At 32.6% G+C, this 25005-nt stretch overlaps 1 protein-coding gene across 2 annotated transcripts in view; it reads left to right on the top strand.

The window, feature by feature from the left end:
• The first annotated feature begins 3013 nt into the window (after positions 1-3013).
• The window catches only part of LOC126744875 (palmitoyltransferase ZDHHC6-like), a 35777-nt gene continuing 13785 nt past the window's right edge, over positions 3014-25005 (top strand). The window contains exons 1-8 of one of the 2 annotated variants that reach the window (XM_050452442.1): positions 3014-3156; positions 3213-3361; positions 3425-3603; positions 17734-17749; positions 17887-18037; positions 22870-23017; positions 23069-23278; positions 23338-23525. In XM_050452442.1, the coding sequence (XP_050308399.1) occupies positions 3307-3361; positions 3425-3603; positions 17734-17749; positions 17887-18037; positions 22870-23017; positions 23069-23278; positions 23338-23525 (947 nt within the window). In that variant the 5' untranslated portion in view covers positions 3014-3156; positions 3213-3306. Of the gene's footprint in view, positions 3157-3212; positions 3362-3424; positions 3604-17733; positions 17819-17886; positions 18038-22869; positions 23018-23068; positions 23279-23337; positions 23526-25005 lie in introns of both variants that reach the window. The other variant, XM_050452441.1, reaches the window with a different exon arrangement.

Below are 25005 nucleotides of genomic sequence, written 5' to 3'. Positions count from 1 at the left end.
ACGGACTTATTGACCCGCCCTCGTATTATTCCTTGTCTATGGGTAGGTGCTTGACAGCATACGAATTAATTTGGCTTTTTGTATTTTTTTAACGATTTTTTTTATACGCATTCCTTACCTTACTAATATCCTTTTAGAATGATGTTTTACAAAGCTTGGTTATGTCATCAAAGTTATAAACATAAGTCCATCCACCAGAAAACAGAGAGAAATACTGGATGTAGCGCTGCATTGGATATTAAAATCAAGTTGAATACTGTTAATACTTGCCGCAGTGATAAATATTTGGCTAGATCTGCACCACTTGCGAATGTCATTTTGGTGCACAGGGTCGTTTTTGTAAACATCATGCTTTTGTGTATAATTGTTTCCAATGTAGTTTGCCGAATTTGCCTTTAGTGTCTGCTAGTGAAAGATACAATTTAGGACAATTAGCATTGGGACAAAAATGTCCAGAACTTTCATTCTTTTTAGGTTTAAGCGAGGACATCCCTGATAATAGCGATGGCTCTTCCATCTCATCCAGTAACTGCAATCGAATAAATATAAAACAAAGTCAAATTTTTGAGTGCGAAGAAAAAAATGGCAGAACCGAGTGAAGTTTCATCTGAATATTATGAACAAATTTGTAGTGAGGTTGTAAAGTTCAGACCATTTTTACAGAACTTGCCATTGAATTTGAAAAAGAAGTTAAACCTTTGTATAGCAAAAATACACACCCAAGAACGGTTTAACAGTTTTGTTCCTACTGCGGTAGTTCAGGTGTCTCGGAATTTCACAGGTGGTGCAGCTATTCGCGTTCAACCAACTTTTATTGCACGAAGAAGAAATGGAGTCACCAAGGGCTCAAAAATAATAGCTGCTGGACGCCCTCCAACAAAATTTAAGCCTAACAGAGTTAAAAAAAAGGCCAACCCACCCAGTGCCAAATCTCATGGTAGGTAACTAATCAATAGATTGGTAGATGCTAACCTTTTTATGTATTGACATTATCTAATTTTTCTAATATGAAAATAAGATTGTTAATCAAACCCAATGTTACGTTATGTGTTGTTATGTATCTTTGAAATGTGCCAGAGTTATCTACCTTATTTTATATTTTATTTTCAATGTATAAAATAAAGAAGTTCGATAATATAACAACTTTATATTATTTATTGTTTTTATACAGTTTCTTACAAGTTTAACAAAATAAATCATTTATTTACTGTCAGAAGGATCTTTCACTCGCTTTACAACGTAACATTCTTGATCATTGTCAAACTCAAAATTTCATTCTTCATAATAAGTTCTTAAAAAACGACAATCAATTAAACATTATATTTTTTATAAAATTTCACAATATCTACATCTTTACATCAAAAATACGGATCACGAGCAGAAAAAAGTAGTACCTAGTGTTACAGTTTTTTTTTATAAATGATTAAATTTATCTAGTTATAGCTGAAATTAAATTGAGTAATGCAATCTTATGCCTACAAAATCATAAAGATTAAGAGAAATAATTATTTAAATGTACAACCCCTAAAATAAAACTCAGACTATTCAATTTGTGAATGTTTATTGATTATAATAAGAAAAAAATAAAAGACAACAACAAAATGAACAAAATGTGATTCACCCTAACAGAACACTTCTCGTCACATTAACACAGGTACACATACAAATAGTTAATCATGTAATGGGCACAAACACTTTATACGGCACTAAATTGTTTTATTTATAGTTTTATTGTTTTTTTAATTGAAATTTACCACGAAAATTAGTCCAAAATACTTAAAATTCAACTATAAAAAACTTAATTTAGATGTTCACTCAAAAATTAATTTGAATGAAAATAGCAAACAGCTGTTATACCTACCTAATCGATACTCAAATCTTGACCAATCAGCGTCAATGAATCCTTATTACGGTCTTAACACTAGATGGTCGGTGAATACGCGACCGGGGATAACCCTAACCTCCTGCGCCTGCGCATTGCTGCAGTTAGTGCAGATTACGCGATGGTAAAATATCGCATGAAAAGCCAAAAAGACGTTGTTTTTGCTCCTTGAATACACATTCCTTATCGCATTTATAACATCGGTTATTATTTGACATCTTGCTACGCAGGGGATGGGAGTTCAGTAAAAGTCAGAATCAGGCAATAGTGCACCTCTATCCAGTTGGGTAAGCCTGGCGCCAGATTACAACTTTCAGAGGGTAAACCCCTAAAATGTATAAATTAATTTTTTTGTAATAGACTATTGAAAATTCAAACACTTTCTTTCTAAGAAGGAAATCAACATTTGCTATTGGAAAAAAAGAATAACTAGAAATGAAATCATTATGCATCAATATCATTATATATAACCCAATAATATATAACCGATGGAAATAAAGGCTTATTATTATTATTATTATTATTATTATTATTATTATTATTATTATTATTATTATTATTATTATTATTATTATTATTATTATTATTATTATTATTATTATTATTATTATTATTATTATTATTATTATTATTATTATTATTATTATTATTATTATTATTATTATTATTGTTATTATAGTGCCAATATGCCGGAACTCCCCTCGAGCGAATTTAGAGACAATAGATCTGCCAATCCCAGAGGCTAATCATGGGCTAATCTTATTTCAACCAATGTTCGGTTAGGATTACAATATTTGGGAATCCCAGAAAATCCATAAATAACTCATTTAGCTTATTTTTAAACACACTGAATATTCAACAAAATTAAACTGATAGAACCCCCTTTAGACCTCCATCTAAAAAATTGTCACTTAACTCGATAATAAATAATGAAAGAATTTTGTTAAAATGCAGGATCAGCGGCTAGTGGCTTCTATGGTTGTACAGGTTTTTTCTCATCACATAACTCACGTGAACGTAAATATGCATAAATGGAAACGTAATATTGTCGTATCGTCTGAAAGAGGCTTTATTTTATGAAGTTCAGCCAGAGTGTCTGCAACCATCGTTTCAATATGTATGTTTTGTGTATGACGTTTTATGACATTATTTATATTCAAAGCAAAACAAAACCCAGGTTTTAAAATAGTTTGAAGTGTTTATTATTTATATTTTTATACTCAATTATTATTCTTAGAATCCTATACAATTTGCATGCATTTTTTTAGCATGACGTGAGCAAGTACTATTATAATGGTTTTTAATTAATTCATACATTAAATCTTTTCAGCTGAAAACTGCCTGTTTTTTGTTGACAAAATGAAAATTTTATAATTTGGTTGAAATTAGTAGTTCAACTTACAACTTAAAAAAAATCGTTCACAATGTGTTATGGACCTTTTAAGAAACTGTGCCACTGGGGCCCATTAACAGCAATAGGTAACCTTGCTAACTTATAATCTTAACTTTTATTTGCTTGCATGCTAATTTGCAAATTTTTAGGGATTATTAAAATGGTCACTGGATCGACAATTCATTGCAGTGGTATGTGGTGGCCATCAACAACGCTAGGAGGGTTTATAAACACATTAGGTTTTATGAGTCTTTCAGGATTGACATTGTACAATTTATTGTCAGCAATGTTTCATGGACCCGGATATTTGCCATTAAAATGGACTCCAGTAAGGAATTTATTAGTATATTAAGTATTAAATATTTCCTAATTAGAACAATAAGCATCTTTTTTTCTCACTTAAAGTAAGTATAAGAACATCTCTTCTCCTCACTACAATAAAAATCCTTTAATTCATTACTACCTTTTTTGTGGGGGGTGACTCTTGAGTAAGTAGTTAATAATTTTTTCACATTCATTTCATTTTTTCACTCCAAACATGGAAATTATGTCTGTTAAAACTATTTAATATTAGACCATTTTTTTAAAGACCATTTTTTTTGAAAATTATGACATCCAAAAGTGAGGATTTTCCTGTACCATTGTTAAGATATCTGTTTCTCTAAGATGCTGAACCAAAGATATTAAATAAGGGTGGAAGTTATGTTTCAACAAAATCCTATGTATTGTGTCTTTGAAGAATCTAGTTTGTGAAGCTACTTGTCTTAAGGCCGTCATAGGATATGCTGCAAAATATCCCAATTTCAATATTTTCATTGTCAACCAGTGGTTTCCTTTTTTGCGCTTTCACCTGAAGAAAATTTTCGAACGTCAAAGTTGACAGCGTTAACAAGTTTTTCTTTTTCGATTTTATTCATCGGGAAGTGATTCATTCGCCTTTTTCCGTTCAATTCGGGTCTCTCGTGTCTAGTTTTGGGTCACCAGCTGTTATTCCAGTTGTATGCACTTGAATTAGGGCTGAAGAATTAAGGTGTTCTGTTTTTACCGGGCGCACTTATCCATATCAGCTGTTGGCTGCCATATTACATGTGTGCTCTTATCCACATCATCTGTCAATCTTCAAGTGGAGCTGGGCTGGTAATATCGATAATTCAAGTTTATTAAAAATGTCTGGTAGTGGAGTTTGTTATATGTGCAGTAAGAATTGCTCATTCAGGGAAATCAAAAATGAACTTTTTGGATATCCGTGCGATTTCTGCAAGAAAGTTATTTGCAGAGAATGTGGTAGCATATCCTCCAGTGAAATTAGAGTTATTGTCATAGTTTCGAGAATGATGCCATTTGCTTGTCCCCTCTGCAGGGAAGGTTTATTTAATATTCCGAAGTTAATAAAAAGAATAAATGATTTGGAAACCACTATGCACAACTACAACTCAGAATCCATCGAGAGAACTGTCACATTGGAGCAATGTATTGTTGTACTTGAAGAAACCCTGCATAACTTGCCTGCTCTCTCAGCAGATTACAGCTGTCGGGCATCTACTGCGCCTATTTCCGCTCCTAGCACGAGTGTCACGCCCGCGCCAATCGACGAAGCCATCCTAAGTGAGCTGCATGAGCGCCAGAAAAGGGCCAACAACATTATACTTTTTAACTTTGATTTGAAAGATGTTGTCCAGACTAAGAAGCTGCTGACTGACTTGTGCGAAACTACCGTCAATGTGCTGGCTGTTAGTAAATTTGGGAAGCCGAATCGTAACGGGCGGCAGGCTGTTAGGGTGATCCTTGGTGGTACAGACGATGTTAGGCTTGTTTTGAAGAACAAATTGAAGACTGTCGGTAAATTCTTCATCGAGACAGACATGACGCCTTGGCAGCGCAATGAGCTTATGGCAGCCAGATCGGAGTTAAAGTGGCGCAAAGAGGAAGGAGAAAATAATCTTTATATAAGATACATCAATGGTTCCCCCAGAATTGTAGCAAAAAACTTGATTCGCCTTTATTTTCACATGCTAGTGATGCCCACTTAACTTGTTTTTATCAAAATGTTCGTGGTCTTAACACTAAAACTGAGACTTTTTTTCTTGCCGCCATTGCTCAGGATTTTCACACCATATGCATCACCGAGACATGGTTGAGGCCAGAGATATCTAGTGGTGAAATATTTCCAAAGACTTATGATGTTTACCGGTCGGACCGAAAATTTGAATCCGTAATTGCCACACGAGGTGGCGGAGTTCTCTGTGGAGTTTCTAAAGACATTGTGTCTGAAAAAATTAGTTTGTCTGATTTTTGCAACAGTATTGCGCCCTCTATCGATGTTGCTGGCTGTAAATTTACTATTAGGTTACAGATATTTTACATGATTGTTTTGTACATCCCACCATCTATCACATCTGTAATTTTCGAGCAATTTCTAGATCAGTTTACACTTTTAATATCAAAGCTAAACCATAATGTAATAATAGTGGGCGATTTTAACGTGTCTGATTTCTCTATTAACTCACCTACAGGTAATCATGTTAGTCAGAAGTCTATTGCTGTGAATAATTTTGCTAACACTTTTAATCTTGTTCAGTGTAATCACATCCTAAACTATAATAACAGACTATTGGATCTTGTTTTATCTAACTTCACCTGTACTGTTTCGCGTAGTGACGTGCCTTTTGTCTTGGAGGATTTGCATCACCCTGCACTGGAAATTGATTTTACCGTCTCAGGCCAACGTGTCCATAATTTTCAGCTTAATAAAAACTTATCTCATTCTTTTAATTTTAGAAAGGCCAACTTCCATCTCCTTTATGACTCGATCCTTGAAGCTGACTGGTCTACTGTGTATTTATCCTCTAACGTTAATGATGCATGTGGTGCCTTATATGATATATTGAATGGCATATTTGCCGCACACATTCCTCTTAAGCAGCAACGTAAAAGAAGATTTCCAAATTATTATTCTCGAGAATTGATTAGGAACATTTATAGGAAAGAAAAGGCTTTCAAGGACTTTAAAATGTACAATTCTCCATTCTTTCAAAATAAATTCCATTCTCTTAGACGCCTTATCAAACTACAAATACGCAATGAATATAAGTTGTATATATCAGACACCGAAAGGAATATTTCTTTGGACCCATCTAGCTTTTGGAATTTTATTGGTTCTAAGAAGGCTGGCACCAGGATTCCTGGTATGATCAGGCTACCCGATGACGTGGTAATAAAAGACCCACAAGACATAGTTGATGCTTTTGCACTGTTCTTTGGTGAGGCATTTATACAATCAAATTTCATTAACCATTCGTCGACGTCTGATAATGTGCCCCACTTTGACATTGCCAACGTTGATGCTTCCCAGATTATTTTGGCTAGTAAAAAACTCAAAAATAAGTTAACATCTGGTGTAGACGGTGTGCCTAGCTTCTTGGTTAAAGATTGCATTGGTGTCCTGGCTGATCCGCTGACCTACATTTTCAACTTAATACTGTCAACAGAACAAATCCCTGAAATTTGAAAGACTGCTAAAATAATACCTATTTTAAAAGCTGGGGACTCTGATTTAATCGTGAACTACAGGCCAATCTCATTACTCTGTAACTTCTCAAAACTTTTCGAAATTATCCTGAATCGGTCGCTATTTAGTCACGCAAAAGAACACATCTCTGTAGACCAGCATGGATTTTTTAACGGGCGATCTTGTGTTACTAACTTATCCTGTCTGTCTAGCCACATCTGTGAATCACTTGATGTTAATACTCAAGTCGATGTTATTTATACCGACTTCCAAAAAGCCTTTGATCGGATAGATCACTATATTTTGCTGCATAAATTAACTCAGTATGGTTTTTCAGGGAGATTATTTAATTTATTTCATTCCTACTTGATTGGTAGATCTCAATATGTTGAATATGAGGGCTTTAAATCGAAACTTTTTAACGTAACGTCGGGTGTGCCACAGGGCTCGAACCTGGGTCCGCTCCTGTTTAGTTTTTTTATAAATGACTTGATTGAGTCACTCACTTGTCATAGGCTGGCTTTTGCCGATTATTTGAAGCTATATTTAAATGTATATGGCTTGGAGGATTGCGTTTTTCTTCAGAACTGTCTAAATACATTGGAGGTATGGTGTGCTGTTAACAGGTTAGGCTTGAATGCGGCTAAGTGTAGTGTGGTCAGTTACTCTAGATCAAAAACACCCTTAAATTTTAATTACTTTATTAATGATACTATTTTGAGTAGATTAGAGCAAATTACTGATCTTGGTATAACCTTTGACTCTGAATTTACATTCGTTCCACACTTCAATAACATAGTCAAGTCAGCCCTGAGAAGGCTTGGGTTCATAATTAGAAGTTCTCAGAGTTTTACTTTGGAGTCTACATTAAAACTGCTTTTCTGTTGCTTTGTGAGATCAAAACTGGAGTTTGGCTGCATTATATGGAACCCGCTCTATCAGAATCATGTTGGTCTCCTTGAATCTGTTCAGCGTAGATTTGCTAAGTTTTTGGCCTTCAGGCAGGATGGCATATATCCGGTAAGAGGGTTTGATCATCGGCAACTATTGGAACGCTTCAATCTACATCCATTACAACTCAGAAGAATGATCTTCTCTGTAAAATTCCTGCATGGGTTACTGAATGGATTCATTGATAGTCCTGTACTTCTTTCCGGTGTACGTTTCATGGTGCCTAGGCTTAATGCTAGACATCCCCTAACATTCTTTCTGCCAAGGCCTCATACTAACATCCTGTTGAAATCGCCACTATATACAATATGCGCTATATTTAATCGGATCTGTCACATGTGCGATATAAATTTCTCTCCGGTTCATGTGATTGTCGATATCTAGGTGGATCATTACTCTTGGGATTAAGACCCATGTGTTTAAGTTATAGTTAGTAGGTATATTGTAGTTAATTTAATTTAATTTAATTTTGTTGAATATGTGATTATCTTGTTAAACTTTTATAATTGGGTTTTTATATCATATTAATAGTTATTTGTTCTAATTCTTTGGATAACTTTTGAGAATGTGACTTTACTTTACTCTTTTTCTTTTCTTTTCATTCTTTTAGGTTTGTTTGTGTGTGTTTTTTTTAACTATATTTTTCATTGTTTTGCAACTGTTTCCTGTTATTGGGCAAGTTGCCTGTTGGAAATAAAGGCTTATTTAATTAACAGTGCCAAAATTTTCTATTATTCGCCTAAAAGCGCAACATGATGGTTTCTATTTTTTTGAGAATCTATCTGCAAACATTTGACATGTTCTCAATAAAACTTTTATATTAACTTTTTTATAAACATTCTCCATAGATAATAAACAAATTTAAATAATCTTCGTGTGTATAATTTAATGGCCCCGTTATATTAGTTTTTAAAAAATTACGAAATTACAAGCAATACTGACATTTCTGTTACTAGAGGTAACTATGATAACCATCATGGCCAACTAATCAACAATCCTTAAGCCGTGTTACTATGCAGCTTTTAATATTACGCCAAATTTAAACTGCCAATATTTCGGAAACTATCAATTTTTGGACTAGATAAGCTTATACAAAGTTAACCTTATTTTTAATTATCTTCATGAAAAAATAATAAAAATACGGGGTTTCCATTTAAAAATATTGATTTTTAATGATTTTTTTCATTTTAATTTTTAATGCTAGTTTTTGCTGTATCTTTTTTTTAGCCAAATATTAAAATAATTTTTTAAAGATCGCGTCTATTCGTCGTGAGACACCCTGTATAGCAGAAGATTTTCAAGATAAGTGTATTTTGTTTATCTTTTTAATTAAATTTAATTTTACTTTAATTACCTTGATAACAGTAGTAGATATAACTACCGAAACGTTGGTCCAAATTAGGCATTTTTTTTTTAAAAGTAGGTCTTCTCGTTGTTTTTATCGTTTTTTAATTTTAACATTCATAACAAAGATAGGTAGGATATTGAAAAGAAGAAACGAGCTCAGAGATTAATAGATTAAACCTCAGCTCCTAGGTATATAAAAAATTATTATACCTGAAGTAAATTATTGTATTCAAAACTTTTTTTTTTTTTTTTTTTTTATTTATTCATTAAATGGGAAACCCCCATTACAAAAAAAAATAAATTATAAAATACAGTTATGTCAATAATTAATAATCCTTACTTAAACTATTAAGAGTTAAAGTACTTAACTAAAAAAAAAAGACTCTAAAGTAAATAAACAAAAAAAAAATATCTTTGTATTAACTAACAGATTAGGAACATAAATTCTCACTTGGTTTACCCATCAAACAACATATTACTTAAAAATATCAATTGAACAATACTAAGTATTCAAAATTTTCATTAAACTACCCTTAAAAGACCCATATGAATTGCTAAAAACATCTAGCCTCTCCTCCCGATCCAAAAAATCTAGAGATTTCTCCAAAAAAGAGTTTTTACCATAATTGGTTCTATGGAACCCAATATGAAATAAATTATTTTGTCTAAGAGTTCTCTGAGGAATAGAAAATTTAAGTTGGGAAAGTAAATCCGGACAGGATGTAATACCATTCAACAACTTATAGATAAAACAGATGTCAAACATTGTTCTTCTTTTATCCAAAGACAAAACTTTAACATAATTCAATATTTGGGAATAATCATGATTAGCAATAAGATCTAAATTAAACATGTAGTTATAATATCTTAAAAATTTGTTTTGCACACTCTCCAGTTATAGACATTATACTGGGGAGTCCAGATAATTGAGCCATACTCAAGTCGTGATCGTACCAATCCCACATATACAGATTTGACAGCTTGCAATGATAACCCCTCACAATTTCTAAGTGTAAAACCCAACATTCTATTAGCTTTTACTACTATTTGGTCTATATGATTGCAGAAGTTTAATTTCGTGTCAAACCGTATTCCTAAATCCTTAGCAACATCCTTTAATTGAAGTTTCTGGCCGTTAATTGTGTAAAATGATGGTATCCTGCTTATTTTTCTATGAAATGAAATTTGGAAGCATTTATTAATATTCAAATCTAACAAATTATTTTGGCACCACAGAGAAAGGCTATCAAGATCTTTCTGTAAGAGGCTGATATCAAGTTCATTCATAATAACCAAGAAAAGTTTGAGGTCATCAGCAAACATTAAAAATTCACAATAGTACTCCAAGACATCCCTAAGGTCATTAACAAACAAACTAAATAGTAAAGGAGAGCAGTGTCCGCCTTGTGGCACTCCAGAACAAACTTCAATCACCTTAGATATAAAATTACCAAGTTTAATCACTTGCTTTCTATCACTAAGAAAGCTAAGCAACCACTTTAGCAATCTATCAGAGAAACCTATATTTCTCAATTTTTCAATTAATAACAAATGATTTACCTTGTCAAACGCCTTGGAGAAGTCTGTATATACAGCATCAATTTGATACCCCCTCTCCAAGGCATCCGACAACTTGTTGTGGTATATGAGTAAATTTGTAAGAGTGGACCAACCACCTCTAAAACCATGCTGTTCCTCAACAATAATTTCTCTACATTGCCAATTCAAATGGGCAAACATAAGGCTGTCAAAAATTTTGGGGATGGATGACAATATGGACACACTACGATAATTTCTGACATCATCCCTCGACCCTGATTTAAAAATAGGAGAAATATAACCTTCTTTCCATATGTCTGGAAATGTTCCAGAAATAAGAGATAAGTCAAAAAGTCTACATAGTGGTTGTGATAGTGCATATCGACAGTTTTTTAAAAAAATATTGGGGATTCCATCTGGACCAATCATTAACTTATTAGGCAAAGCCCCCAGCTTATCAAACACCTCAGCCAGACTTATGACAGGACAGTCAATATTAATTTGGCTAAAAGACTTTTCAGGTGGGGTTGTGTTTGCATTTGAATAGACTGCAGAAAAGTGAGTAGCGAATAAATCAACAATCTGCTGATCATCAGTTGCAACACTATTATCTAGAAACATTTCCCTTGGCACAATGTTAGATGCTCTTTTCTTATTAACGAACTTCCAAAAATTTTTCGGATTACTAGTCAAGTTCTCATTCAAAGTAGCAAGATAATTTTTGTAGCACTCTTGAGTTAACCTTTTACACTGAGCTCTCAGAACGGTAAATTCATGATAATCTCTTTCATCATGGGATAGTTGGTATTTTTTATGCTTACTTTTTTTAAGAAATACCAATCTTCTTAATTCGGTAGAAAAATATGAAGGAAAGCTAGATGTCTTATATTTTTTTGAGGCACAAAACATTGTATACCAAAATTTAAAATGTTATAGAACTCTGACACCACAATGTTAATATCGCTATCATTAAAAATAGTATCCCAATTTATAGAAAAAAGATAATCATTTAAACCCTGATAGTTCCCATTTTTAAAATCAAAATAAAATTCCTCAACTTTAAGTGAATCCAACATTACATTGTCTACTCTAAAATTACAGGCATAAGAAATATTTTATTTTATTTTTATTTTTTTTTATTTTACAATACAAGCCTTACAGGTAAATAAATACCCATCTACAAGGCAGGAAAGACCTTCAAATACATAAATATAACTTATGCTTACTAAGAAAAATGTATATATAACTTGTTACAAAAATCTTCTAAGCTAACTAAATCTAACTAAAAAATTGCATAAAAAGTAATAAGAGGCAGAGAAAATAAGTAACAAAAAGATCAAAACCTAATATGCTGACTATAAACCTTAATTTTTATTAACGGAAATGGCTATATTATTTACAAAAAATAGCTTAATACAAACTCAGGTTACTTGTGGCTTAGTGTTCAAGTGAGCGACATAAGGCTTCCTTTGTAATATTGAAAATGTCAAAATGAGCATCATTATTGTAAATACTACAGATGGTATAAATTGGTGAAAATTTAAGTAGATTTGTTCTAGGAGTAGGGAGATGAAACGTGGTATGATGTCTATTATTGAGACGAGGCACAAAAAAATATAATTTTGACACTAATGGCGGACTATCGATTAGATAATTAAGTAATTTATGCAATGTCATAAGAGCAGAATAGGTTCGTCGAGTTTCTAGGGAACAAATATTAAAACGTTGAAGCAGATCATCATGTGGAAAACCCTGAGGTGGGTATACATTATCACACTTAAAACATAAGTATTTTAAAAAGCGCCTTTGCACTTGCTCTAGATTGTTAATGTGTACATTATAAGCCGGCGACCATATCACCGAAGCATATTCCAATCGCGATCGTACATATGCAAAATATAATGTTTTTAGGGCATCTGGATTTCTGAAATCCTTAGTGCTTCTATAAATAAATCCATATGATTTTGACGCTTCTGAGACTACTGTGTCAATATGGTATGAGAAAGACAGTTTGGTATCAAAGTACACTCCCAAGTCTTTAAAAGAATTTGAGCGTATTAATGTAGTCGTATTTAAAGCGTAGTTAAATAATAACGGTTTTAATTTGTTGGTATATGTCATAACATTACATTTAGAAACATTCAACTTTAGACCATTTTCTACACACCAAGCATTTACCAAGTCAAGATTATACTGCAATCTATGACAATCTGCGAGATTTCTTATTTTATTATATAACTTGATGTCGTCTGCATAAAGTAAAAAATCGCAATCTAATTTATCAGCAATATCGTTAATAAAATAGTTAAACAGTAGCGGTCCAATCACAGATCCCTGCGGGACACCAGAAACTACATCATAGGAGCTTGACCTTTCGCCGTATAACTCCACGTACTGACTTCTACCACATAGATATGAGCGAAACAATTGAAGAGAGACAGCTGAAAATCCAAAATTACTAAGCTTATCAACAATTAAACTATGATTCAATTGATCGAAAGCCTTGCTAAAATCCAGGTATATAACATCCATCTGTTCCCCATTATCAACTGCCTCAGCAATATTCTGAGTTATAAGCAAAAGGTTTGTGCTCGTAGACCTTCCTTTAAAAAATCCGTGCTGTTGGGGAATAATAATATTTTTGGTTAACGGAAAAACTCTATCGTGAATTAAAAATTCAAAAACTTTACGAAAATTGCAAATTATAGATATAGGTCTATAATTACATATATCGGACTTATTACCTTTTTTAAATACAGGACAAACCTTGGAAACTTTCCATAATGCAGGAATAGACCCCGATAAAAGACAGTTGTTAAACAAAACAAGTAAAGGCTTTACAAGTATATGCCTACAGTCCTTAATAATAAATGCAGGAATAAGATCCGGTCCTGTTGTAAATTTAGGTTTTAATTTGTTTAAAGCATTGAGTACTTCGCGTTCTGAAAAACAAGAAATATTTATATTAGGAGAGTTATTTGGGGTATGATGAGAATTAGGGTGTAAATTATTATTTAAAAAAGATCGTTTAAAGTAGTCAGCGAAGGAATTAACTATCTCAAGGGTGCCCTTTATAGGAGTGTCTTTGTAAAACATATCTTTAGGAATATCTCTTGTATTTTTTTTATTCTTTATAAAACTCCAAAATTTGTTAGGATTATTTATGATACTGCTTTCCACATTTGAAACGTATTGATAGTAAGATTTAGATATATCTCTTTTAGATTTATTGCGTAACAATTTAAACGTGTTTATATCATCGATTCTTCCATATTTTTTAAATTTGTTGTAATGAGAACTCTTAAGCTTTAAATCCCTTATAATACTATTTGTGAACCAAGGTGGAAAATTTCTCCTAGGCATATTAGGATATTTTGGTACAAAACTGTCCAATTCCTTTAATATTAAATCATAAAAGACCTTAAACTGATGCTCCACAGAAACCGTAGCTTCCATAAATGACCAATCAGTCTTTGAAAAGGCATCATATAAATTAGGAAAATTAGCTTTTTTAAAGTTAAATGCATTTTGTAGGTTAAAAAGTGTCTTACGCTTAAAATTCATAGAGTGGCAATATTTTAACGAAATATCAAGAGCAGGATGATGAGTATCTTCAGTTAACAACGGATCCAAAGATTTTTCCACTATGCAATTTTCATTATTGTTTATGACCAAATCAAGAATTCTGTTATTTGAATTTTGTATAGAGTTGCTTTGATTGCAATTAAGAAAAGTTATAAAGTTTTGCAGTATTAAAATATGCTTATCTTGAGAATTGTTACAGTTAACGTAATTAGGTAGATTAAAATCACCCAATATGCAAATATTCTTACCAAAAATGCAGTCAAGGGATGTTAGACACTCAAACAGATTTTCCAAAGTTTCAGGGTATACTGGCGGAGGAAGATATACAGCAAAAACTAAAATTGACGAGAAATCTAATACAATCTTAACACCAACAATATCTATACCGGGCTCAAGATCAACACTTTGATTTACATCTATTTTAAAAGCATGAAACTTTTTATTAACGGCTATCAGACAGCCCCCACCTCGTGATTTTCCCGTATTTAGAAAATCTCTATCGACTCGAAAGACATTGTACACAGCCGCAACCACCTCACCATCAGATATTGACGAATCGAGCCATGTCTCAGTAAGCGCCATTAGATCATACCAACACGCCGAGGTGCTATTTAATAAATCTGCAGTCTTTGTTCTCAAGCCACGTACGTTCTGATAATAGACTAAAAAGCGCCTACTAAGTCCGGTACTTAGTGCAGTATAGTGTGATTGATTAACACAATTAGAACATTTTAATGTGGAAGATTTGCAATCTTTTACTGAGTGATTTTCACTACATCTGGGACAAATTTGAGTTTTAATGCAATTTTTTGAAGAATGGTTAAATTCATTACAGTTAAAGCAGCGATTTACTTCAACACCATCAAATACAGAGCATGCATCATATCCCACAAAAACAGTGCCCACCTTTATGATCCTGTCATATGTCGCTCTATCTAATTGAACAACAGCCTGAAATACCTTGTCGCTTTTTTTTGTCGTACATATTTTAAAAACATTATATATGGATTCAGAAAAGAATACATCTTTATTTATTTGTTTAATTAAATTAAGAAATTCGTCATTATTATAATTTTCCCTAAAACCTACTATACGAACCCTAGGACTAATTCCGTGAAGCTCCTTAATCTCATAGGAATCAGCTAACTTTTCTTGACCCATCTCTCTAAACTTTTTGTTTTCTTCCTGACTTTTACAGCCTACGACAATGGAACCATTTTTAACCGCTTTTACTTTGGTTAAGTGTAAATTCAATTCCGATGGGTTAATTCGATGGGTTATATCTTCCTTGGTCTTTTCAGTGGTCTGGGCTTGGTTCTTTGGCACTACCAAGACAGCAGGTTGAGTGTTATTTTTTGCTATACTTGAATAGCTCACCGGTGCAGTAGTCGCCGACTTGACACTTAAGATCTTCTCAGAGATTACAGTAACTAAATCAGATTTTAGGGATTCAAAAGCAGCAGTAATAGAAGCCAGTGATGATTGTACATGCTCATTTACGAGAAGTTTTAAACGTGATTGGTCAATGGAAATACATTTTGAAACACATTCATCACACTTCCAGGATAAACCTCTTACTTCAGAAATCAAATTGGCAACATCGACGGACTTGTGAACGCAGTTGATATGCGAAGCGTTTTTACATTCACTACATGGCAGTTTTTTTCGTGATGGTATGGATTCCTCACAGAAAACACATATAGACATATTTGGTCTATTGTTTGCACTTAAATCACTCTTTTAACACATTTACTGTTCACTAATTAAGTAACAACATATGGCGTTGGATTGGCAGTCTTACAAAGCACTACTAGTGAAAATTTCTTATTTCTGCTATTAATCTTAACACACTAAAACTGTGAGCAATTACGGAGCGAAACGACTATGATTAATTGAGTCACAAAAAAGTGGATCTGGAGACTTAAAACATTTCATGGCCCTATCGTTGGTAAACAGAAGATCCAGGAACACATCCCTGCTATTTGGCATATCAATCATTTGGTACATATTAAAAAAACCATATATTTGTGCTAGAAACACGGCTGGTGAATTTGTTGGACAGTCTACTTGGACCCCATTATGAGCATTTGACCAATGTACCCCTGGCAAATTGAAGTCACCTATCATGTAAAACTTAGTGCTAGAATACATAGAACAGATTTCTTCAATTGTGATGCAGTGATCACTATAGATATCATCAAAGAACCCTGGGGGAATATATACACCGCCCACTACAAAACTTGATCCTGAACATTTACATAACAAAAACAGCTGTTCAAAGTGAGATTCTGTCTTTTTAATGATTGAAGCTTGTATGTGATTTCTTACCAGTATTAGCACTCCACCACCTCTACTCTTTGATGTAATCTGGACATTTCTATCAGCACGAAATATACTGTAATTACAGCAACTAAGTTCTTCCGAAAAAATGTCCTCATTCAACCAACTCTCCGTAATAACAATAATATTATAACTTGAACAATCCGTAATAACAATAATATCATAACTTGAACAATCCAACATTAAGTTCAACTCAGCAATTTTGGTACGAAGTCCTCCCACATTCTGGTAATAGAGTTGTAATGGGGTATTGGCTAGTTTTTTCTAGTGTTACGTGTGTTATCTCTCAGGCTGTCTTTCCTTACAACCTTGGGACATCCATTAATGTACCTAATGATGTAACTATCATTTTCTTCGGCATTCCTCTCTTGCAGCTCAGTTTTTACCTTCCTAAACTGGTCTCTTTGCATCATCGTCTGATCTAGATTAATGCTGTACTTAGTCCCCGACAACTTATTAAATTTATTAAACAACTTATTAAACTTAAATTGTATTAGGTATATCGAACGGTATCATTATACAATATTTGAGTTCATATTTTTTTTAAATATGTGAATAAGTCTATTTTCTTCTTTTTTCAATTTTTGAGTGTGTGAGATAGTAATTTCTAAATTGATTTTTGCTATAAGTGACGTAATATCCAATAAAATAAGTAACTCATCAAATGGGTATTTCTTCGGGACTGTTAATGTAAAACTATCTCAATGATCATTGAATATAAATTTGGTTATTAATAATCAATATTGTTAAGGTTACAGGAATACATTATTTCACTTGTGTCATAATTTAATATAGGAATGATGTATAATAAACTTCTGCACATACAAGTAAACACCTAGGTGTATGAAACAAATTTGTAAAACTTAGATCTAGAGATAGCATTATACACATGTTTGTACTGTACATTTTCTACATAAATATATAAAATAAAATTCAAGTAGGCGTTGGTCTGTCTGCATCGGCAATTAATTATTCTATCTTTTCAATATTTTGTAGATCAACTATATTACGTAGAGAACCAATATAGTTGTTGATGACAATTTTGTAACAAATATATTTTAGGAATCTAAATGTTATTACTTTTGTAGATAAATGAATTTTTAGAAAAAAACTAACGTTCCATTAAAACCCTTCAATGTTTGTTAAATCCATTTGATGGTATGAATTATCGTATATATTTTTTTGTAGGCAGACAAGGCTAATTGTAAGTACTTACAAGAATGTAAAGTGTGTCTTGGATATAAAGCTCCAAGATCCCACCACTGCCGAAAATGTGAGTTGGTATTAAAGAACTTACACTACTTATCGAACATAAAGGTGCTTATATTAAATATTTTGTAGGTGGTAGATGTGTACAAAAAATGGACCATCACTGCCCATGGATTAACAATTGTGTTGGTTGGGGAAACCATGCTCATTTCCTATACTTTCTTTTGTTTGCGACTTTGGGTTGCGCTCATGCTAGTGTCGTCTTAGGTTGTTCCCTGTATAGGTAAATATTAAGTGTGTCATTAAAATATATATTATATTAAAAAATTAAGAAGTGGGACATATCACCAGGCCATTTAAAAATTAATAACAATCATAGGATGTTTTTGCTGTAAATTCTTCTTATTGCCCCTAATTTATTTATTTATTTGGAAGGAACAGTACCCGTGTTCACCTTTCCCTTTTATTTTCTATATACTTACACATTTACATAGTTTGAAAGAAGTAGATAATATTGTAGCAGATTTGCTAGGTTGATACAAAGATAATAATGAACAGAATATTGCAACCTACACCTAGATAACCTAATATCTGTATGTACAAAGGTCGCAACACATATACTCTCCAACATATACTGATAAGTCCAAAAAACCATTAAAAAGAAAAACAAAATACATCGCCAAAAAAGCATCCCAATCAACCATAACAATCATTTGCCTGATTAGATAGTTATTTCAAACTAAGGCTAGTTATTTAAAATTAAAATTAACTTTTAAATGTATTAAATCTTTCAAAAATCAAAGTTTTGCATTGTTTCTTAAAAATATGGATTTTACTTATATGTCTAATTTCCAAGGGCAGCATATTATATATGTTAGGCTCAAAGTAATTAAAGTATCTCAAATTAGCGTTAATATTACTCTTATGCACTTCAATATGGTCATTACCTTTATTTCTAGTTAGGTAACTATGTTTAAGACAAGTTTTGATTTTAATATTCCTATAAACAAAAACACTAACATCCAAAGCATACAATGATGTAACATCGAAAACCTCCCTCGAATAAAGCATTCTTGTTGGATAAATTTTGTGTTTATTATATAGGGTGGTCCAGTTCCAACGTCATTAATTTTAATACGTGATAGAGAATTGAAAAAGAAATAGACTTTTATTATAAAATTTTTCTCAGAAATGTTTAATAACAAAGATACAGGGTGTTAAAGTTAAGAATAATTATTTGTTTATTTTTCATAACTTTTAAACTACCAGCTCAATTTTAATTAAATATTGCATGCAGGTTATTGTAGTGAATTTTCAATCACTGATGAAGCCAATTTAAAAAAAAATGCCAGTGGCGTAACATACGAAGGGACTTAGTCCTTTTTTGTCTCAAATCTGCGAGGTAATAAATTTTATAAGAAGTCAACTATTAGATTTCCCATTTAATTTGGAAAAAAAGTTACTCTTGCAAAATTATGATTTAAGGCACTGTTTAAAATGTCTTAATTGAATTGTTCAGAAATACCTGCTAAAATGTTGCAAAAATTTATAAAAAAAAAGAAAATCGGACTTGGATTTGTAAAAAAGTTAAATATAAAGTAATATAAATAAAAGTTAAATAGCAGCATTTCAACAGGCGGTTCTGTATTAAACTAAGTTGAATTAAACTAAGATATTTTAAAAACAGTGCCTTAAATCATAATTTTGCAAGAGTGACTTTTTTTTCAAAATTAAATGGAAAATTTAACAGTTGACTTCTTATAAAAAATATTTTATCACCTCGCAAATTTGAGACAAAAAAGGACCAAGTCCCTCCGTATGTTACGCCACTAAATTTTTTTTTAAACTAGCCTTAACAGTAATTGACAATTCACTACAATAACCTGCATGCGAAATGTAATTAAAATTGAGCTGGTAGTTTAAAATTTATGATAAATAAACAAATAATTATTCTTAACTTTAACACCCTGTATCTTTGTTATTAAACATTTCTGAGAAAAATTTTATGATGAAAATCTATTTCTTTTTAAATTATCTATCACGTATTAAAATTAATGAGGTTTAAACTGGACCACCCTGTATATTGTTTTTAATATATAGTTTTGTACTATGGTCAATGGATATAAAGCTAGATTATACAGCCCACCTCACACAACAATGCCATGTCTTATCAAAGACTACGATGGTTTTTCAAAATTTTTCTTAATATATAAAAGTTATATAATAATTTTCGAAGCGTTGATTTTAGTTTTAGAATCTGTTGATCCCGTTTAAGGTGTCAATTCTCAATTATTGTACCTAAATATCGAGTATGTATAACTTCTTTCATAACTTTTTCTTAGTCTTTAACTTCTATGAAGTCGAAAGAAGGACGATTTGCGTTGGTTATTGAAAAGTCAATATAGTTTGTTTTGTTTAAATTTAATGTTAATTTAAATGAGTTAAAACAACTCTAAATATTGCTATTACACTTTGTTTGACATCATTCCATGATTTTGCCGAGAATATTATGGCAGCATCATCTGCATAAGAAACAATTACACCATTGTGAAGCCTAAGACTAGCCAATGTATTTATATACAATAAAAACAACAACGGTTCCAAAACTGTCTTCTGCGGCACTCCTATTGTGATATCTAAAGGGTCACTTAATGCATCTTTAATTTTTACATTGCGTCAGTGGTACTTAGCTTAGGTATTGAATTGAATTGTCGAAACAGTGGGCTGCCAAGGCAGTTGTGCATATAGGTCTCCTGATGGACCCGACAGGCCCCACCGAGGGTTACCAGAGCCCAGCGGCCTTAGAGAAACCGATAAGGCTCTCTGGTCTGAAGGACTTAAAGTCGCTCGGTACACTGAAAGTGTTACCCAAGTATTTGAACCTGGCCCGCGTAAGAGCTGGGCACTCCCCGACTACATGGTCAACGGTTTCATCCTCCTCACAGCACCATCGGCATTCCGGGTTGTCCGCAATACCGATAGTATGGAGATGGCTTCTTAAGTGCCAGTGACTGGTTAAAAGACCTGTCACTAGCCGAATTTCGCGTCTTTTTAGGCGTAGTAGATTTTTGGTGAGACAGGCAGAGGGCCCACCTATGTGCGCTTTGGCCTGTCTCATACCAGGGGACTCAGTCCATCTTCGGTGGATCCACTTGTCCAACAGACCCTTCATTGACGCGACCGCAACGCATTTGGCGTTACTAACTATGGGTTCCGGCCCCATCGGTACATTCGCGGATCCCAGTCTGGAAAGAGAGTCCGCTTCCTCATTACCTGCATGGCCTGCGTGGCCAGGTATCCAGACGAGCTGGACCCTGCATCCAACCTGTACCAGTTTATTCAGGACTTTTATGCACTCTAGAACAAGCTTGGAGCTTACTTTTGCGGCCGTGACAGCCTTAAATAGCCTTAGCTTAGGTAAAAAACCATACTGGTTAGTTTTAAAATTGAATTAGATTGTAAGAAATTTAGTAGTCAATCTTGGACACATTTCTCGAAAATCTTAGCAAAGTTATGCAGGAAGTAAGAAATTCCAGGCAATTGAATTATCAATTCATATATCCCTGGTAGTTGAATATGTGTTTTTAAATTTATTTGAAGAATGCCGATATTACACTTTTTTAAAATTTATCAATTATTGTCGATTTACCTAAATTATTTCAACATTAATTCACGGGCTTCCTAAAACCTGACAGGTTTCTTAATATTTTTTTTCTCTTTTTAAAATTCATTAATTCTTTGGTTGAATGAATGTGTGTCCTAAAATATTGGAAGTCCATATTCAAAAAGATCAATTACTGATGCTTTTAACTTGGAAAAGAAAACAGTTTATAAAGGTTTGCTACCAAGTGATCTTAAATTAAGTACAAACACCAAAAGCGTTATATATATTTTTTTTTTAATCGGAATTGTGTAATAATAAAATATAAATCACAGATTAATATAAAAGAAAATTCGAGAAAAATTAATTTTAACATTCGTATAAAGTTTTCTTTGACTTAAATTTTTAGGTTAGGAATAGGATATCGAGATGCGATTTTCACGAACCTGTTTGGGCATTATTTTGCTACTTTTTCATAAAAAAAAGTCATACCATTGCATTTAATTTTTTTGAGAAAATTTTCCATTACTGTCCGAATGTTCAAAAAAGCCCTCTGGTGGCGACATGTTAAACTAACAAAACTTCGAATACTAAAACACTTAAAGTCCAAGAATGGCTCTTTTTTAAGAACACAATTGTGTTAAAGTCGACTAAGCCATTTCTGAAATACAGGGTGTTTTTTACGGAAACCTTTGAATACTCCCCCACCACTTTATTTTTAGAGATACAGCAAAAACTGTCGAATAAAAAAAGTTTCAGATTGTCCTCTACTTTAAAGATCAAGTATTTGTTTGTTAGGTTAATATATCGAAATGCACAAAAACTTAATTTTCTTAGATTTAAGGTCGCAGTTACGCTATCTAGCGGTTATTTTAGAAACTTTAAAAAAATTCCAGGTTTTTCCCTTGGCCGTTTTATAGTCGCCTCGCCTAACAGATAGAATGCCCACGCCCGCTTTATGCGCAAGGGGTGGCACCTTTTGGCCTGAAATCCTTATATATTCAGTCGAGCGGAATGAGTTATTATTTCAGTTCATATATTTACAGTTAATCGTAAGTGATTTGGAAAGAATTATTTTGAAATAAAGTATGGCTAAAGTTCCTTGCAATACTATGTTTTCACCCCCCAGAAAGCGACCTCGTAAACATTTTACAGCTGCTGAAAGACAAAGTATTATCAACATACATAAAACATGTGAAAAAGCCGCCCTACGATTACCTAAGCTTTACTCTTAGATAATACAAGGGGTCGAAAAAAATTATTTACCAGGTACCTTCTGTTTTAAAACCAAAATACATTTTTATCTGTAATTATCAATTTAATCAACTACCTGTTTTTTTGATGCTGAAAATACAATATTTTTTACCGCAAGCCTCTGCGATGAGTACGTTTCGAGATACAGTACCTCTCATTCTTAGTTGGTCACCCTGTATAATAAATGTACTTTTTACAAGTGATGTTTAAAAACTAATAATTAATGGAGTTTTGTTCGTTAAATGACTATATTATTCTAGGGCTTTGTACAGAAATAATTACCTTTACTACAGAGTCCCAGATGTGCCAATAGTGTACTTAGGCCTTACGGGAATGATACTTACTGTTTTATCTTTGGGATTAGCTATTGGAGTTGTTTGTGCAGTTGGATTGTTATTTATTGTTCAGGTACTTACGGGCAAGATTTTCTCTGCATCTTTTGATTAAAATTGTTTTTAGTTTCGTTCAATATTAAGAAATCGTACAGGAATAGAAGATTGGATTGTAGAAAAGGCAGATTGCAGAAGAAAGCACAAGGAACCATACATTTTTCCGTATGACTTGGGAAGATGGAGAAATCTAAAACAAGTTTTAACTTTAAGTGGCAATCCAGTAGGTGACGGGATTAATTGGGAAGTAAAAGAAGGATGTTCTCAGTTTTCACTGACTGTAAGTTAATAATAAGCAATACAAGTTTTATGAATTTGTTAAACTGCGTCCATTTTTAGATTGAGCAACTGGAACAAAAAAATGAAAAAAGGCTTAAAGCCCGAACCTACAAGATTGTCAGTCCTGCCTCTGGACGGTGGTTTCCTCTATCATACGGTATTAAAGTTTGTTGCAATTTTCCTTGCACTGATGAGCCAAGACTGAAGTTAAATGTAGGAGATTTAGTTTTGGTAACCAGGTGGAGAAAGTAAGTTGCCACTTACATTTTTGGAATATTTATTTGTTTTTTATTCCCTACCTTCTCGTTAAATATTATCGAATTTAGAAAAGTCGAGAAACGTACAAATATCATTTTGTTAAACAGTAACAACCTTCGTCATCGGTGTCTAAATCGTTTTTTAAGAATATATGTGGTAAGTGATATTTGACGCCATTTTTGAAAAACTAGTACAACTACATTTTACAGACACTACCGCGCCAAAGTATAAGGACATCATCGGAAATACCGATTTTTTGATTTTATGATAATTTTTCATGGTATTCAACAGCATTTTATGATTAAATCTTGTATTTATTTATCCACCTTAAACTTTAAAGATATAGAAATGTTTATAGGCGATATAAACATTAATCTTCTGAATAAGGAAAATGAAAGATCTAATATATACTTTTTTTTTCCCATTTATTCTAAGAAGTACAATAACAGATCATTACACAGTAGGATTGTCTCTTGAAAATATAAAAAACGTATTTCAGATTAAACCAAGTTGTGGGGGTGAGAGCAATAAATTTATGGGAGTAAAAGGATAACAAAAATGAACATATCATAGGCTGTCGATTCCTTTCTTCTATATACTTGAGCTGCCTGTCACTCCCGCTACCGGCCGGTAATTTCGATAATTGGCAAGGTTTTACGGGAATAGTTACTTAATTTGAGTACTAGTGAAGTATACACCAAACTGCGTCGAATACACGAAATGACTTTAAGTCCTTGTCCACTCCTCTCACGTCTGGTTCCTCGTTCATTTTTAGAAGGGGAATGAGGAATTTTGGTGTTAGCGAGCAGACATATTTTTAGATATAGGGGTCATTCAAAATTTACTTAGAGAAGTGAGATTAATATGAGTATTTGAATAACTAGTGCAAGTCATGCTAATGCCATTACTCAACACAAGTATACAATTTATAAAAACATTTGTCAACTCAATAAACCATTGCGATAAACTGAAAAAGGAGTTAATAAAAAAATATTCTGTGCAATGCGCTGACCACTATAGAAACTATTTAAATAAAATTATGAAATCTGCAAAAAAACAAGTATTATAAAACCAAAATTAAAGAAGCAAAAAATAACATCAAAAAACATGGAATTTCATAAATGAAGCCATCAAAGTTAAAAAAATTAAAACGCAAAACTCTTTTAATATTCTCTATAAAAACACATTTTTACAGAATGATAAGCTATGGGCAAATGCATTCAATGATTTTTTCTTAAATGTGGGCAATAACTTAAAAAATAGCATATAATAAATAATAATAATAGCATATATAATACATTGAAATTACCTTTGGACTGGAAAATCTCAATTACGACACTTTTATTTAAATCAGATATCTTAATATATAATATAATAATATAAGCTTAACAAATACCTTGTAAACATTCTTTAAATGATCTTCCAGTATGATAAGCTAAACATGATTCCCAAGACATTCCACGTAACACT

The sequence above is a fragment of the Anthonomus grandis genome, chromosome 15, assembly GCF_022605725.1.
Source record: "Anthonomus grandis grandis chromosome 15, icAntGran1.3, whole genome shotgun sequence".
Lineage (NCBI taxonomy): Eukaryota > Metazoa > Arthropoda > Insecta > Coleoptera > Curculionidae > Anthonomus > Anthonomus grandis.
Note: the sequence above shows the minus strand (reverse complement) of the source record. Positions and strands in the feature narration are given on the sequence as shown.